We start from the raw sequence: 16002 nt of genomic DNA on the forward strand, positions 1-16002 counted from the left end.
CTAATCTCTGGTTTTAATTTCTGTAGTATTTGGATATTGCAAGGGTGATACAGTGCAAATAAGGCAGTTTCCTTTTCTTGAAGGAAAAAATCTCCCCAGGCTATATGAGCCTCTGTTCTCTTATTAAAATTAAATCATCCAAAGATATGGCTACTCAGCCCAGCAAGGTATGTATATTTGAGTCTAATTTGGGGGGAAATGGCAGTAATCTGGTCCTGCCTAGCAAGGCCATCCATGGTGAATGGGGGCACAGAGGATGCAGGGCAGTCAAGGACACCACAGGGGACCAGTTTGCTGTAAGAAGGGCTCATCTCTCCCACCCAGGGCCCACCACCGAGATGTTTTTATTGAAATGCAGATGTTATGGGTAACAAGTAACCTCCCTGTGGCCCAGGTGGACCCTCTTCCCTCAGAGGTAGGTCAGGCCAACGACCCCAGTGGGGCAGACGGTCTCCCAAGTGGTAAGAGGAAGCCAAGTGAGAAAAGGCCTCCTGTGCCAAGGCATAGAAGATGGTGTGAGGTGAGTCTGAGGAACCCACAGGATCATGGAGTCTCTTAGATGCTTGGTATGGTCTGTTTCTCCTCAGCTGTGGCTGTAGATTTCTCTTCATTGGCCTCTTCCTTTGAAGATAGACTCCTTTTTTCTGCAATTAATCGTTTAACTCCCACCATCCACTGACTGACCTCAGTCACATGGTCAACCATGAGTGAGCGGTGGATGTCATCTGCTGCATCCCACCGGTGGCTTGAAAGCTCTGAGGAAAGAGAGAGGCTGAGCGAGTAGCCTAGACAAAAGACATGGCCCCCAGTCCTCCACTCCCAGCCAGCAAGATGAGGGACTAGGGCTATCCCAAGGAACTTACTCATACCTTGCACCAGCAGAGCCATCCTCTTCTTTACAGGCCTGGACAGTTTCCCTCCAGCCCACTGTTCCTGCAGCAGAGCCAGGCGCCGGCTAATGTCATCACATACCTGCTTCTGAGAGACAGCGTCCCCTCCAGTCAGTGCTGCCAGCCCAGTGGGCTGGGAAAGGCAGCACCACAGAGGAAGCACCTACCTACACTGGCCCAGGAACTTGATACTTCATCTTAGAATTCTGGTTCGTTACCCAAATGTTAGAGGCTCCCTAAGAATCTGATGAAATTTACAGATCTCCTCCCAAGAAAAATGTATGAATGGCTAGAACTTTTAAATTTCCAGAGTTCTCAGGCCCTCAGAAAGTCCTTCTATAGTGTGCTATTTTTACAAGTAAGGAAACTAAGATCCAAAGAGGTGGAAACTACTATGCAACCTTCCTTTGAGAGTCCTCAGATCCTTGCCTCCAGAGAACTCAGGAAAGACTAGATAGGAAAAGGGGGCCTCTCTCCTTCTCCCCCTGAGCGCAAAAGCAGCAGGGTCTGCTCTGAATAGCCTAGAGGTCCTGAAGCTATGAAAATCAGGCTGTTACTCCTCCAAGCCTCTTAGTACTGACTGGTCTTCAGAAGTCCCATGAACCCTCTTAAAATTTTTTTTGTTTTTCTGGGAAATCCTTAGCAGATTCCAAAGGGGTTCCACAGAAAGCGTCAAGAGCCACTGCCCAGAGGGTCAGAGGGTTTGATTTTAGGAGCCCCACCTGCATCTGGCTGATGATGGGAACCCTCCCTGTCACCTCTGGTAGGCCAGGGCTTACCTTTGTGTGGCCACGGCAATCCTCCAGTGCCTGTTCCAAAGGTTTCAGCACATCTTCCAGCAGAGTCTCAGACTCAATGACTGGGAAATTTGTGGGCTCTGCAATGGAGGCAGGACAACTCCCCAAAGGTGGGGGCCTGGAAACATTGCTTGGAGGCCCCATTACAGGGAGCCTAGGAGAAGTCTCTGAGGTGGGGACTGAAAAAGTAAAGCAGGATCAAACAACATGACTTACATAGGTAAGAAAAGCTCAACTCTTAACTTCTACAGAGGGCTACTCTGGGACAACTCATTTGTTTAAAACATTTATGAAGTCCCCACTGTGTGCCAGACAATGTGCAAGGCACCAGAGATACAGTAATAAACCAGACAGATTAGGTTCCTGACCTAAGAGAGTTTAAATTCTAGAGGAAGGAAAAAAACCAAAATTATCAAGTTACATTACTTGCTACAAAGAAGTAAAACGGGTAATGTAATAAAGAGGAATAGTAGAACTGAGTGTTCATGGAAGGCCTTCTGAGGTGACATCAAAGTTTATCCTAGCTCACCACTATGTGCTGTTTGGCAAGGTACCTTTAACCTCTGAACTTGGGTTCCTCTTATGTAAAAATGGGATTGTGATAATGAGTTACAAGAAATACATATTTGGTCATTCATATGACCAAATGTATTTTCCAGGTATATTTGGTCTTCATGCGCAGCTCCTAAACACACTGCAAAGTCTTAAAGGTGAAATGGGTGTTTTGTCATTTTAATGACACTTTTGAACCCCACGCAAGGATGGGGGGGCTGGAGGCTGAAATCAGCCAATGGCCAATAATTCAGTCAGTCTGGACTATGCAATAAAGCCTTCACACACTCCCTGAGAAGAGCTTAGTACTCTCTTAGGTCCCGCTTCTCAGTCGGAGAGCGCTGCTGGCGCAGAACACCTCCGCCTGCTTTCGCCTCCGCCTGCTAACGCGCCAGGCCCCAGGCTCCGCAAGTACAGAGGCTCCTTTATTTGGGACCTTGCCCTATGTATCTCTTCAGCTGGCTGTTAACATGTGTTAACTGGTAAACATAAGAGTCTTCCTGAGTTCTGTGAGCTGCTCTAGCAAATTAATCAAACCTGAGGGGGAGGTCACTGGAACCTACAATCTGTATCCGGTAGGTCAGGAGCACAGGTAAACTGCCTGGAGCTTGTGACCAGCATCTGAAGCGGGGGTGGTAGGCAGTCTTGTAAGATGGAGCCCTTAACATGGGAAATTTAGTGCTGTCTGTGGACACAGAGCATCAGAATTAACTTCTCCAACACCCTGCTGGTGTTCAAGAACTGCTTGGTGTTAAATATGGGAAGACCCCCTCCCACACACATACACCATTGGATCGGGAACCCGAATGGAGTTCTACTACTATTACTGCTGTGTATAATACCATTATTGTTATATATGAAAGAACACATCTCAGAGATATTATAGGAATGCGCTTACTTCACTGGGTTCCAATGATGATAAAGCAAGAATATAGGTACAGTACTATATTGTAGCAAAAGTACTCATAATGTTGAGAATTAATGGATGACACAGATGCAGCCAGGAAGAGCTGAAGGCACTATGTGCTAGGTAGATGTAAGGGCAGTGCCCAGGAGGCAGGGAAAGTCCACGCTTGTTCAAAAAACAAGCCTATATAGCTGGACATTATTAACACTGAAGCAGTCTTAAGCTATAACTGGAGAGGTAAGCCAGGACCCAGAACCTGTTGGGCTCTGAAGGAGTTTGATCTTGAGCTTAATTGTAATGGGAAACCACTGCATGTTTATAAAAGCAGAGGGTGAAGAGACTAGACTTGTTTTTTTAAGATGCTCACTATGTATGGTCTGTGAAAAAACAATGAGAATAGGTCAAGAAAGGAGGCAGGTCAACAGCTGGGAGGTGAACATAGGAGTCCAAGAAAGAGAAAATGATGGCATGTACTAGAGTGAAAGAGCAGAGGAGGGGAAATGGAGTGGTCTGCGATTTATTTAGGAAGAGGCAGCAATAGGACTTGGTGGAGTGGAGGTGAGGGGGAGAGGAGTCAAGGATGATTCTTGGTTTCTGACTTCAGTAATGGGATGGTGGAACCACTACAGAAAATGAGAAAACTGAAAAAAAAAATGACAGGTTTACTTTCAGGCATCAACATCCACATGGATGATTGATTCATCTAATGATTGGCCTCTTGGTTTCTTGACCTCCTCGCATCCAGTGACCATTTTCCCACCCACCTCAGCCCTCTGTGTTGTCAACAACACTGAACCATCTCCAAAATCTGACTCCCTCCTGTCCTTCTAGCTCAGCTACTCAGATTTCAGAGTTCATCAAAATCACTCCCTTAAAAACAATTTTACCTCACTTACCACCCACATTGTCCACTTTACTGGTAAACCCAACTTGTCTGCACACGTTGGGAGGAAAAACTGAACGACGCTGATGAGTAACACTAAATTCAAGGCTACAGATTTCAAAAGGTCCCCGACACTGCCTCAAAATCCTCATTTTTCTACTCTTCGGAACATTTATTCTCATAACTTATCTCTCAACTTTTCTACCAGAATTCACCCTCTTCTTTTCCCCAGCCCTGCCTCATATTTCACTGAGAAAATAGAGGCCATTAAACAGGAAGTCTCATCTTCTCACCACCACTTCTACTAACCCACCTGCATTCTGTGGCCACCGCCCTTCCTCCTCTAATGGAGGAAAGCTTCCTACTCCAGAAGCCATCTCCCCACCTGTACTCAGCATCCTTGCCTCCCACCTCCTCCAGGCTCCCCACCTGTGGTTAGCCCTTTTCTCCTGCTCCATCAGTCCTCCCTCTACTGACTCACCACCCATCAGCAGACAGACACGCCAGTGTATATTATCTTCAGAAGAAAACCCTCCCTTACCTCACATTCCATCTCAGGCCCTGCCGCATTTCACACCTCTTCACAGCAGAATTCTTGAACAAGCTATCTACAGTCACATTCTCTCCTCGGCCATTCCAGCTGGGTTTCTGTTCTCATCACTCCGGACTGCTTCTGTTAGGGTTACCGGCTATCAGTATGTTTGTCAAACCTAGTGCTTCTAGCTTGACCTCTCAGGAGGATCCATCATCGCTGAGTCAAGACTTTACTCTCTCCCAGAGTAAATTCTACTTTTCTTTTCACTTTGGCTATTTCTCCATCTCCTTTGCTAATCCTTTCTCTCCACAGCCTTGAGATGCTAGAGAGAGCCTTAAAGTTCTGTCTTGGATCCTCTTTCAGCCTCTATCCACACACTTTCCTTAGGTAACCTTATTCAAGCCCATGACATCAAATACCAAACATATGATGGTGACTGTTTCTGTAATTCTAGCCTGTATCTATTCCCACAACAGCAGCCCAAATTTAACACGGCCAAGACTGAAAGCCTGCTTTCCCCCTCCCCACAAAACTTCTACCCCAAGTCTTCCCATACTAATGTACAATAGCAGCCGGTTCCTCAAGCAAAAAAACTGTCACGTTGATTCTTCTTTCTCTTACCTACTCTATCTACTCATTCCTACTGACTTTCTCCATAGCATATCCTATCTAATTCATACCACCTCTTATACTCCCACCCTTGTCCAAATCATCATTAAATCTTGCAGTGTTACTGTAATAGCCTCTTCATTTATCTTTCTACTTCTTCCTAAAATCTGTTTCCCACACAGCAGATACAGTGATCTTAAATCAGTGTTTCTCAACCTGGGGAGATTTTTGCTCCCATGGCAAATGTCTGGAGACACTTGGCTGTCACAACTGGGCAGGTGCCACTAGTATCTAGTGGGTAGAGGCCAGGGGTGCTGCTAGTATGCACAGAAGAGCCAAGGGCTGAAGCTGGCCCCTTTCTCAGGGCCACAGCCCCACCTACTGGCATTGGAAATGCTCTAGAGGAAAGGTGGCCCTCATCTACTTTGAACTTTTCAATGGCTCTCAACTTTACATAAAGCACAAACTTCTCATTCAGGTTTACAGAACTCACTATGATCCCATCCCTGCCTACTTCTCAGAATTTAATCTCTATCCCTAGCCTCTGTGCTCCAGCTACTAGATACTCCTTTGATCTCTGTATTTGCCAAACTTGTTCTCAAGGCCTTTGCATTAGCTGTTTCCAATGCCTGGTATACTCTTGTGCCTGATCTTTTGTATGGCTGGCTTTTAATCCCTTTCAGATTTCGTCTTAAAAGTCAGCCCCCTAAGACCCTTAATTTAAGTTCCCTAGTCACTCTCACATCCCCGTTTTATATCTCTGCAGAGCCCTTACCACTATTTTCTGTGTCTGTGAAAAAAAAAAAAGCCTGTCTTGTTCACGTCTGCCAAGTTAGCCCTCAGCAGTGCCTGGCTTATAGGAGGTGCTCAGTAAGTCGGTAATACTGATTAAATGATTAATTTTACACGTTAAGTCTAAAATTATTGCTTACAATACTGTCAAGTGAAGACGTACAGCATACTAGAGAGTGCAAGGAAGAGATACAGGTTGAAAATAAAATTTGAGAATAAAAAAAAATAAACCAAAGGGCTGAATGAGATGACATAGTAGGAAAGCACAGAGATTCTTTTGAAACCATCGTACCATTTATTGCCCTGGGCAATAGAGAAGAGACTCGGAAAAGGACCCGCGCCGAGCCCCTTTCTGGGGCCCCGGTCTCTCCTCGGAGCCCTCGAGACAAGCTTACGCCCAGCACCTCCCACCCTCGGCCGCTCTCCGCGCACAGGGCCCCCACGCACCTCGGGGGGACCCATCCTGCGGCGCGGCGACCCTCCTGGTGAGCGGCGTGCGCTTGGGTCCGCCAGCCTGGGTCTGGAGCCCGTAGGAGAACTGCGGCGGGTCGTTCCAGCCGCGCTCCTTGTTGCCTGCGGAGACGAGGGTGCGTGTGAAGCGAAGCGGGAGGCGGTCTGCACTCCTCGCGGTACCCGCCCCAGCCTGGGGAGGGGTCGCCCGGTGTCCCCAGCCCGCCGGCCGCGCTCACCCGGCTTCACGTACAGCTCCGCCATGTCCACTTCCGCACGGCCAGCGCGGCAGCGCGTCACTTCCGGGGCGGGTTTGGGCGCTCCCGGGGCCGGGTTACCTGGAGCCCTCCGACGGTCCGAGAGATTCTGCGCGGACCCTGCGCCAGCTCCCTAAGGAGCTCGAAATCTCCAGCCAGTAGTGCGCATCGGGACCCTGACCCCAAGGTACCAAACGGCGCTGTGTCCCGGGAGGCGGCACTCTGGAAGCCCAAGTTCCCGCTGGGTTCAGTCCCTCCGTGTCTCACATGCTCTCAGGAGCAAATTTAAACCACCAGACGCGCCTGACCCATTTAGGTCCCTCTGTAATCTAGCCACGTGGACTTCCAGAGCCTCACCTCTGTCCACTGTTTAACATTTATACTCTAGACTTATCTTCCGTCGGTCCTCATGTGCAAGTCTTCATAAGCCTAGTAATGCCTCCGGCCAGGTTAAGTGTCACCTGAGCTCCCACAACCCTCGGAGACCTCCTAGTTGCACTACATAGTATCTTCTGTCTTGACTCTTTGTTCCTCTTCCCTTCTGAGTCTCATTAAGTTTGAACCCCTATGATATCCCTGGTGCCTAGCTTAGTGCACAGCATAGAAAAACCTTAGAATAATATATTTGTTGAAGGAATGAAATCAGATTTTCCATCATACCCATGCCTTCATGTGACTACAGGCCAGCAACACCAAGCACAAAGACTCACCTCACACAAGTTGTTGGCCCCCAACCCTGTCCCAGGCCCAACATACTAACATCCAATGCGGTCACTGAGGGATTTTTATTTGTACTGATTTTGCTATAAAGTGTTGCTGAGGTAGAGCCAACTGTCCAGGGCTGGACAGGGGCAAGGAACACAGGGACCCAGGGAAAGGAGGGCCAGGGGCCTGCCCAGGTTGTGGTGCAGGGCCTCTCAGTCATCCATATAAACAATTAATAAATTAGGCAATAAACAGAGGGTGGGTCAGAGTTGGAGGAGCAGGCAGAGAAGGCTCCCAGGGGTGAGAGGCTTCAGGCTCCTGGGAAATGAAGGGAAACAAAGTTGAATGTGGACCCAGAGCCTCCTACCCCAGTCCTCCCAGAAAATTTAGGGCATATGGAGCAGAGAAGGTTTCAGCCGGAAGGCATCAAGAAAAGAGAAGACACCCCGCTTTCGAGGGGCTGCTCCAGCACCCCCAATCCCTCCTTTGAGCAGGGGAAGAGGCAGGGGACCTCCTGGGGAGTCCACAGAGCTGGTCCGCTTGATCCGCAGGCGGGCACGGGCCTGGGCACCCCAGGTCTTGCCTCGAGCTGCAGAGGCCACAAGACACTTCTGGTACTGAACCTGTGGAGAAGGGGAATGTGCAGATCCAGCTCCCTTCTGCCCCTTGATGTCCAGGAAAGCAGGACAAGGACCTGGCCAAGGCCTCAATCTAATATGAAGCTGATTGTCTGCCACATCTGGAGCCCCTTCAGCATTCCCAGATAGCTCAGTAACAAAAACATAAAATTTGACATTTACTGAGCATTTAAGAACTAGACACTGTGCTAGTGCTTTCTATAATCCAATTTTTTGTATGTGTATAATTTAACTTAATTCTTTATCAGGTGTTATCCCCATTTTGCAAATAAGGAAATTGAGATTCAGAGAGAATATACATGACTTGCCCAAGATCAACTGGCCAGAAAATTCTATGTGGAATTGGGCTCAAACCTAGTTCTGTCTGACTGGAGAACCTGTGCACCTACCACTATGCTAATTCTCCTCCAAGTCTCACTGGGCCAGAGTAGCCCCTGGAAAGTAGATTTCATTCCCCATGTAACTGCCCCAGTCTTCTCTCATTTGAACTCAGTGGGGTCCTAAATAGTCTTCCTACTTATTTTCTTGTGTCTTCCAAATCTTTTACCCATACTATACCTTAAGGAGTCCTCCTAATTCACAAACTTGATTGTACCACCCTGCTCAAAACCCTTCGATGGCTCAAAGCGCCATGGGATAAAGTGAACTCGTCACCCTCACCTATAAATCCTTCCATGACCTGGTTTTTGCCATTCTTTCTGCCTTCTCTCACTCCATGCCCCTTGCACTCTGGATACACTAGATGCTTTCAGATACCCTGATCCACTAATAATCTCTCACTCTCACGACTGGGGTTCCCAGTCGTTGTTGCATGCCTTCTGTCCCATCCCCTTCACCTGGCAAACTTCCTCCTTGCACCTTCAACTCTTAGTTTTCTACCACTTCCTTCAGGAGCCTTCCTGAACCCCTGAAGGGGCTGTCTCCATCCTCCTGTGGTGTACAACTTCTTTCTAGGCTGTCTCTTCTCTACCCTAAGTGTTCTGTGAGGGTAAAGGCTATACTCTCTATACTACTGAATCCCCAGGGTTAAGTGTGGTGCCGCATGCTTGACCAGCAGGCACTCGTATTTTGAGTGAGTGAGTGACTGAGTGCCAGTGCAAGAGTCCCACACTCAGATGCCAGGACTATAACCCAAATGAGACAAACAGGAAAACAATGCGAACTTACAGGGCACAGTCCCTACACGATTCCACCCGTCAAAATTAACTCTGTGTGGACACACTGTCACAACTGATATTTTTCAAAAAACAGGAATAGCAATTATTAGGTGAAATGTCCTGGATTTTAAATGTTGGCAACTAATTTAAACTTATTAAAAAGCAGCATGAGGGCCAAATAAAACACCAGTGAAATAGAGCCAGCCCTGGGATTGCTGGTTTGTGAGTTCTGGAGAGGTCACTAATCCTGAGCCCCAGTCACCAGTACAGAGCAGGCGCAGGGCAATCCCACCCATCCATTCCCACCCCTAACTCACCATGCAAGCAGCCTGCACAGCTTCGGAGAGTCCCCCTGCATGGGGCTGGCACCAGAAGGCTGCACACTGGAAGCTCTGATGGCCCAGGTCAGCAATGAGGCCAAAGGTGTGTGGGTCACGGCCAACACCAATAAAGGTCACAAGGCGCACAGGGCACTGCCACAGTGGCTCCTCCTGTGCACCAGCCTCTGCCTGCTCACAATAGGCTTAGTCACTAGAGGGCCAGGCACTAGCTGGACCCACTGAGTTCTTCCAGCGGCAAGTAATGACCCCTCAGAATCATTGCCTGTCCCCTCACCCCCAAAGCCCCCAACTTCCCCTTCTTCTGGTACCTGAATGGGATGTGCGGTCATGAGAGAGTCAGACACACTGAGCATGGCGGGGACCCAGGCATCCCGGTCCCCCCGGGAGGTGAGGGTACCGATGGCCTCATTCAGCACATCCATGCCTGGAAGGACATTCCCACCATGGTGCTCCCAGACATAAAGAGAGAGGGGATCTGCAAGAAGTGTCTAGGCCCCCCCACTGACTTGGGATTCAGAGAGATGGCAGCAGAATAGCGGGGGATGGGCTTAGAATCCTGAGTTGGGAAGGGTAGGACCTTCCCCTTACCTCATGCAGCCCACTTAGTACGCCCGCTCATTCCTCACCCATGGCTTTGGTGACTGGCAGGGTCCCCACGTACAGGGCCTCGTACTTCTGAGCAGCCTGGCTCACCGCGTCCAGCAGCTCCACTGAAATACACACACACACCGAGTTAGCTGGGGCACTCTCTCCATGACTCCCCTCCCCACCCTTCTGAGAGCTGCAGCCAATAGAAGAAAGGCCATGGATGCTCCTCTCATTCAGGGGGTCCCCGGGACCAGGCCATGTCACAAGTCCTGTAACTCCAGGAAAGTACTAAAAACCCAGGGCCTCCCACCTCGCTGCAGTGCAGCGCCTGCCCCCCCATACCTTGCTGTGGCAGGTCTCCAGGAGAGATGGGGTCTAGAGAGCAGCAAGGGGAATCACCACTGACCCCTACTTGCTCTGACAAGATCTGAAACCAGCAGGGAGAGGGGAACTGAGGTGAAGGAGCCGATACCACCCTGCCCAACAACCTTGGCAGCCACAGACCCGACTCCACACCCGCATTCCCTGCCCCTTACCTGGGCACAAAGCCCATGTAGGGCACTGGCAATAGCCTTGGCAGGGACATCACAACGAAACACATGGCACTTGAGCATACAGCTGTCTTTGTCGCCCGCCACAAAAGCGAAGTCCCTGGCAGGGTCAGAGACTGGAGCTGTGGCAGTGGCAGGGACTGGGCTGGGGTAGAGGCTGGGTAAGGGTGGGGGCAGCAGCGGGGTCTGCAGTGCCTGCAGGAGGCCGGAAAGACAGGCAAGGGAAATGGCAGAAATGGGACAGAGTGGTCAGGGCTGGGGCTCAAGTCACCTGGAGGTCACTTACCGGTCACTGTTCCAGAAGCATGGGGGAGCACAGGAGAGAATCAGCTCAGCCTCTCAGGGTCTCCCCTATCCGGCCCTGCTGAGCTGGGCCCACCCTCCCCAACCAGGGCTAGACCAGGCAGGGGAGGCAGAGCTTGGGTCCATGTCAGAGGATCTGTGTCCAGGGGTTCAAGTACAGGGGATCAGCATCAGTGGGGATCACAGCCTGCAGGGTGGAGGGAGGAGCAACTCTCACTTGGGGGGATGTTAGAATCCTCACCGGCCCTTGGAGCTGCCCACACCCCATACGCGGATGTGCACCAGAGGCTGACAGTGGATCAGACTGTGGTCCAGAGGATTCACCAGACTCATGGCGTCCTTCTTCAGGATCATCAGCATGTTCTGGCCCTGCCAAGGAGGTCAGCCCCGAGCTCAGACGAAGGTGGTTGCCATGGGGAAAAGGCAATTCGGGGACAACTATGTCTGCTGGGCCCTGGGCTTGAAGGGCCAACCAGCTCACCTCACCCCAGGCACCATCCGGGGGCTGGCTACAGCTGCGGGTCTGGGCCAGCTGCTGGATGCAGTTATTGACTGCGATACTGCTCTTCCCTGGTACCAAGTCCTCTTCAGGTACCTCTACCCAGCCCAGAGAGCGGACTGCAAAACACTGACAGGTTGGAGGAAAGGACAGGAGGGCCCTGAGTGAGTAGAGGTGCAGCAAGGTCGGAGGTGCCACAAGCCCCACACATATAAACCTCTGGTATCCCTCCCCTTCTCTGGTGACCTCTGCTCAGCCCAGTCCCACCCCTGACTTTCCCTCGGAACACTCCCACACACGTACACACCCCAATGCCCTGGGTTGGTCCTCAGGCCCAAGTCACTACCTTAGCCCCTGGCTCCATGCTCTGGATGTAGGATTCCTCACCATACCAGGACAGAGAGTGACTGGAACAGAGCAGAGCTGGTAAGGGGACCACACGTCCCACAGAAGGGACACTGGTGACTATATCACAGACTATTTGATGGGCATGAGTCCCCAAATATAAAATTAGAGGGTGACAGAGCCCAGGACATATTAAATAAACATACCGTGGAATTTGATGAAAAATTCAGGACACAGGACATAGAATAAAAGTTGGAAACATAGAATAGGGTCCAAAACGTGGACCAGAGCCCCAAATTGGGACAAGAGTCCCTAGAACACAGGATACAAACCCCCAGAGAGTCTAGCACAGTGGCCAAGGTCTAGAACATGGTCAGGACCCAGAAAACAGAAAAAAAAACTTAGCAAAAGACAGAACTTGAAACAAAGGACAAAACTCAAAATACTGAGAGAATCAAGAACATGGGACAAAGACAAGAACACAGAATGTAGCTCCAAACTTGAGTTCTGGACAGAGCCCAGAACCTGGGCTGGAAAGCAGACTGTGGGTCCAACTTTGAGCGCCATGGAACCCCAAGCCTTTCGTTTTTGCCTGGCCTATGCCTGTTACCTCCGGTCCAGTGAGCTCTCCAGGCTGGAGAAGGATCTCCCCTTGGGGGGCCGAAGTCCCCAAATCCCCTCCGTCCTCTGTAGAGAGGGGGCTAGGTCAGTGTAGCAGCAGGCCTACATCCACACGTGGACTCAGACCCCCTCCTCACACTCCACCTACCGTGCCTGGGTCCTCTGCGTCCCCTGGCTCCCAGGTTGGGCGCTGCCACTGGGTGCTACCACTGGGTACATGCCAGTAGTAAGTACCTGCAGCATCTCGGATCTTCCTCCAGCCAGGGGGCAGGCCTGGCTCCCCCTCCAGATTCTGGTCCCCCCACAAGTCATCTACAGGAGCATGGAAAGGGGAGAAGGACCACGGGATTGGGGAGGCAGGGCATATATGTGGGTTCAGAATAACAGCCTGTCATAACCCTCCCTCCATCCCAAAGAGGACAACCCTTAGGTTGGAGGTTCATTCTGAAGGTCCAGGCTCCCAGTCCTGGATATTGCAGTGCAAAGCCTAGGATTTACTTGTCCCTTGGTCCTCACCCCGAGACGAGCCTCCTCTCCCTTTCTTTAAGCCTTGAGATAGCCTTTCGCCCTCCCTCGTACCCCCTCAGCTCCCGATCCTCCCGTCGGGGCCCACTGTGCACACCATCGCAGTTGACCAGAATGATGGCCAGCATGTAATCCTTGCCCAGCATTGCCCCGGCCTCGTCCCTGCCGGCTTTCGCCAGCCCGCACGCTCAGCCCAGTTGGTCCTCCGCAGGTGCGGCGCCTTACAGCGCCAGCCTCTGTGCGCCGGAGTCAGCGGGCCAGCCGGCGCAGCACAAATATGGGGCGGGGCAGGGGCTGGGTCCCAAGAGCGGGAAAGGACGGGCCTGAGCAGCACCGCCCTCCGAGGGGTGGGGCGTCTAAACGGGCGGCTGGATCCCCAAGTAGGTGAGCTTCCCGGTGCGCGGCTCCAGGGGAGGCGCACTGTCGCTAACGTCACCGCGCCACCATGAGCTCATCAAGGGGCGGAAGACCCTCGAGGCGAACGTGCGCGGCGCACACACGCGCACGAATGAGATCATCGCGCCCAGGTCGTATGCGCGCGCGCACACGCAGCCTGTGTCTCGAAGGGAGGGGTCACGAGGGGGCATCTGCGAAAAAGAGACCGCCCGGCCTCGGCCGCCAGGAAAACGCCTCTACCCTTTTCAAAAATACCCGGGAAGTTCTTCCGCCCTCAGTAAAGATGGCCGTAACACTTGGCGTGAGGAAGGCGGGGCTGCGCCTGCGCAGCAAGTTCGGCGGGGAAGATGGCGGATGACAAGGTGAGTGGATGTGGAGGTTAGGTTAGCTGCAGTCTGGGGTAGTCTTCACATCTTTTTAGTCCTGAGAAGAAGCGCACTGGAGCGGCTCGTGGGCCGGGAGCAAGAGGGCTGCCCCTTATTTCCCTTAGGGCTGACTTTCACTCTTGCTGACCCCTTCCACAGTGGGGAGGAAGTGGCGGAGCCCTGCGAGGTAGGAGGAGCCGGGGATTCCCCAGGTGCCCCCTCCCGAGACCATCAGGATCCTTAATTATTCTCACACTCAAAACACATTCATTCTGACACACACCTCACCCTGCTCTATTCCCTAGCCCCCGAAATTTCTCTCCCAAATACACGGTATTTCCAATCCACACGGCTACTCACACCCTCATTCAGACACTCCCTTGGGCACACACTGAATATCATACTTAGAAGCGATCAGAATCCCTCGGTTCATTTACCCTCACTCTTGTAGCCACCCTCCGCATCCAGTCACATACACAGTTTGGGATGGCCTTGGGAGAAGGGAATGCCCGTGCAGAAATCAGGATTACCCCCCAAATTGCCCAGGGAACTGCCTCAGGCCTTTGCTCACTCACCATCTGTCTGGAAGTTCAGCATCACTCACACATTTACTAAGTACTGCTAGCGCTTCTGTTAGGCCTATGGACGCAGGAGACAAGATAGACTAGTCCCACTATCAGATAGCTTATAGTCAAGTCACTAGTTATTACTTGATAAACCTAATTGAAGGTCCCTAGCAGTTCCTCCTGTCTCCCCTACCACTGTTTGCTGTATAATATTCTGTAAGTGTGTTGTAAGTCACTGATGCAGAGCCCATCTCTCATCCTTTCCTTGGCCTGCGTGGGTTCTTTTACTTTTTGATGCCTTTCTTCCTGGACCACTGTTGCCTCAGGAAGATTTCATAGGAGGAGGTTTCTCGGGCTCACCCCTTACCCATGACCGCAATCTGATCAACTTGAGCAGAGGATGGGTCTGGGTCAGCCTGCTGAAATTAGCCTCTCCTTTGTGCTAGGATTCTCTGCCCAAGCTTAAGGACCTGGCGTTTCTCAAGAACCAGCTGGAGCGCCTACAGCAGCGTGTGGAAGACGAAGTAAACAGTGGTGTGAGCCAGGTAAAGCTGACCGCCCCCGCTCCCCTTAGGCTTTATTTGCCACTGTGCTTTTGAAGGGGTGATAAAGATTTATTCAGCAAGTGGTTACTGACGTCCTGTTCTCTGTGACCGCAAGGAAAGTTTCCCTGAGAAAACGGCACTTAACTGGGATCTTAAATAGTAAACTATATAAGGAGGGGAGGAGGGGACATTCCAGGCAAATGGAATAGCATATATAAAGCCCTTGGGGTGGAAGGTAGCAGGATGAACATGAGGTGAAAGTTCAGTTAGGCTTCAGTAGTTGGGGAGCACGCCAGAACATTAGGCTGGGGAAGCAGGCAGGGGTCAGATTCCTCTCTCTGGCCTTGTAGCAGCAGGGTTCTGTGATTGGAGCCTTCTAACTCCAGTGTTCTGAGATCGTGTGGTCAGTATTCCTACGTTCTTTTTATGCCTCCAGAACCTTGAGAACTCTTTGGAGAGAATTGTAGAGCTTCCCAGAGTAAAAAGGAACAAGCAGTGGGGTGCTCGGAGCCCAGCTTGAGTAGCTCTTAGGAGAGAAGGGGAGAGCCTGGCTCAGTTTCCTCCTACATTTTCCTCCACAGGATGGCTCGCTCCTGTCCTCCCCATTCCTCAAAGGCTTCCTGGCCGGCTACGTGGTGGCCAAACTGAGGGCATCAGCAGTATTGGGCTTTGCTGTGGGCACTTGTACTGGCATCTACGCAGCTCAGGCATATGCTGTACCCAATGTGGAGAAGACATTGAGGGACTATCTTCGGTCACTGCGCAAGGGGCCCGACTAGCTCTGGATCCTGTGGGGGAGGCAAGATGGGCAGCTGGGGCCTGCAGGTAGAGGCCTTGCGACCACAGATTCCCTGTCTAGCTTCCCCAGCTGTCACCCATTTGCTATCTCCAACTTGTCCGCTGCAATCCTCCTCAGTTCCCGTCCTGCAGAGGGTGGACAGTGGCTCATCAGCCAGCACCTTGGACTCCTTTCCCCCATAACTGCATAGACTGGCCCCAAGACTGTGGCTTCTAGGGCCACCAGCCCCTTCCTCTTCCAGCCCTGACTGTGGAGTTTGCAGCTGACGCTGGTCCTCAGTTTCTCTCTGGAGATGTATCACAGCTCCTCCCTCCAGGGAGCCAGCTCCATAACTTGATTTTTCCCAAACATGTCTCAATCCCTACTGCCCCCCTTCCTAGCTGTAC

The 16002-nt window shown here is 51.3% G+C and overlaps 3 protein-coding genes across 5 annotated transcripts; 1 reads left to right on the top strand and 2 right to left on the bottom strand.

Moving 5' to 3' along the window:
• Positions 1 to 160: 160 nt before the first annotated feature.
• SRA1 (steroid receptor RNA activator 1) lies at positions 161 to 6795 on the bottom strand. 2 transcript variants are annotated; one of them, XM_036896496.2, is made up of 5 exons: positions 6655 to 6795; positions 6413 to 6538; positions 1670 to 1767; positions 870 to 978; positions 161 to 755 (listed from the first exon to the last, which is right to left on the bottom strand). In XM_036896496.2, exons 1-5 carry the CDS (start codon positions 6677 to 6679, stop codon positions 556 to 558), a joined length of 558 nt encoding a protein of 185 aa, XP_036752391.1. In that variant the 5' UTR covers positions 6680 to 6795; the 3' UTR covers positions 161 to 555. The 2 variants fall into 2 exon arrangements, with proteins under 2 accessions (XP_036752391.1, XP_036752382.1); XM_036896487.2 differs by having other exon boundaries at positions 1670 to 1866.
• Positions 6796 to 7442: 647 nt separating this feature from the next.
• Positions 7443 to 13370, bottom strand: APBB3 (amyloid beta precursor protein binding family B member 3). 2 transcript variants are annotated; one of them, XM_036896442.2, is made up of 12 exons: positions 13043 to 13367; positions 12569 to 12732; positions 12410 to 12486; positions 11801 to 11861; positions 11437 to 11583; positions 11197 to 11324; positions 10638 to 10752; positions 10444 to 10528; positions 10140 to 10223; positions 9822 to 9937; positions 9490 to 9681; positions 7443 to 8000 (listed from the first exon to the last, which is right to left on the bottom strand). In XM_036896442.2, exons 1-12 carry the CDS (start codon positions 13089 to 13091, stop codon positions 7764 to 7766), a joined length of 1455 nt encoding a protein of 484 aa, XP_036752337.1. In that variant the 5' UTR covers positions 13092 to 13367; the 3' UTR covers positions 7443 to 7763. The 2 variants fall into 2 exon arrangements, with proteins under 2 accessions (XP_036752337.1, XP_057346949.1); XM_057490966.1 differs by lacking the exon at positions 9490 to 9681 and having other exon boundaries at positions 13043 to 13370.
• Positions 13371 to 13549: 179 nt separating this feature from the next.
• SLC35A4 (solute carrier family 35 member A4) lies at positions 13550 to 15983 on the top strand. Its single transcript, XM_036896509.2, has 3 exons — positions 13550 to 13703; positions 14719 to 14817; positions 15399 to 15983. Exons 1-3 carry the CDS (start codon positions 13689 to 13691, stop codon positions 15594 to 15596), a joined length of 312 nt encoding a protein of 103 aa, XP_036752404.1. The 5' UTR covers positions 13550 to 13688; the 3' UTR covers positions 15597 to 15983.
• The last annotated feature ends 19 nt before the right edge of the window (positions 15984 to 16002 follow it).

Source organism: Manis pentadactyla, chromosome 13 (assembly GCF_030020395.1).
Source record: "Manis pentadactyla isolate mManPen7 chromosome 13, mManPen7.hap1, whole genome shotgun sequence".
NCBI lineage: Eukaryota > Metazoa > Chordata > Mammalia > Pholidota > Manidae > Manis > Manis pentadactyla.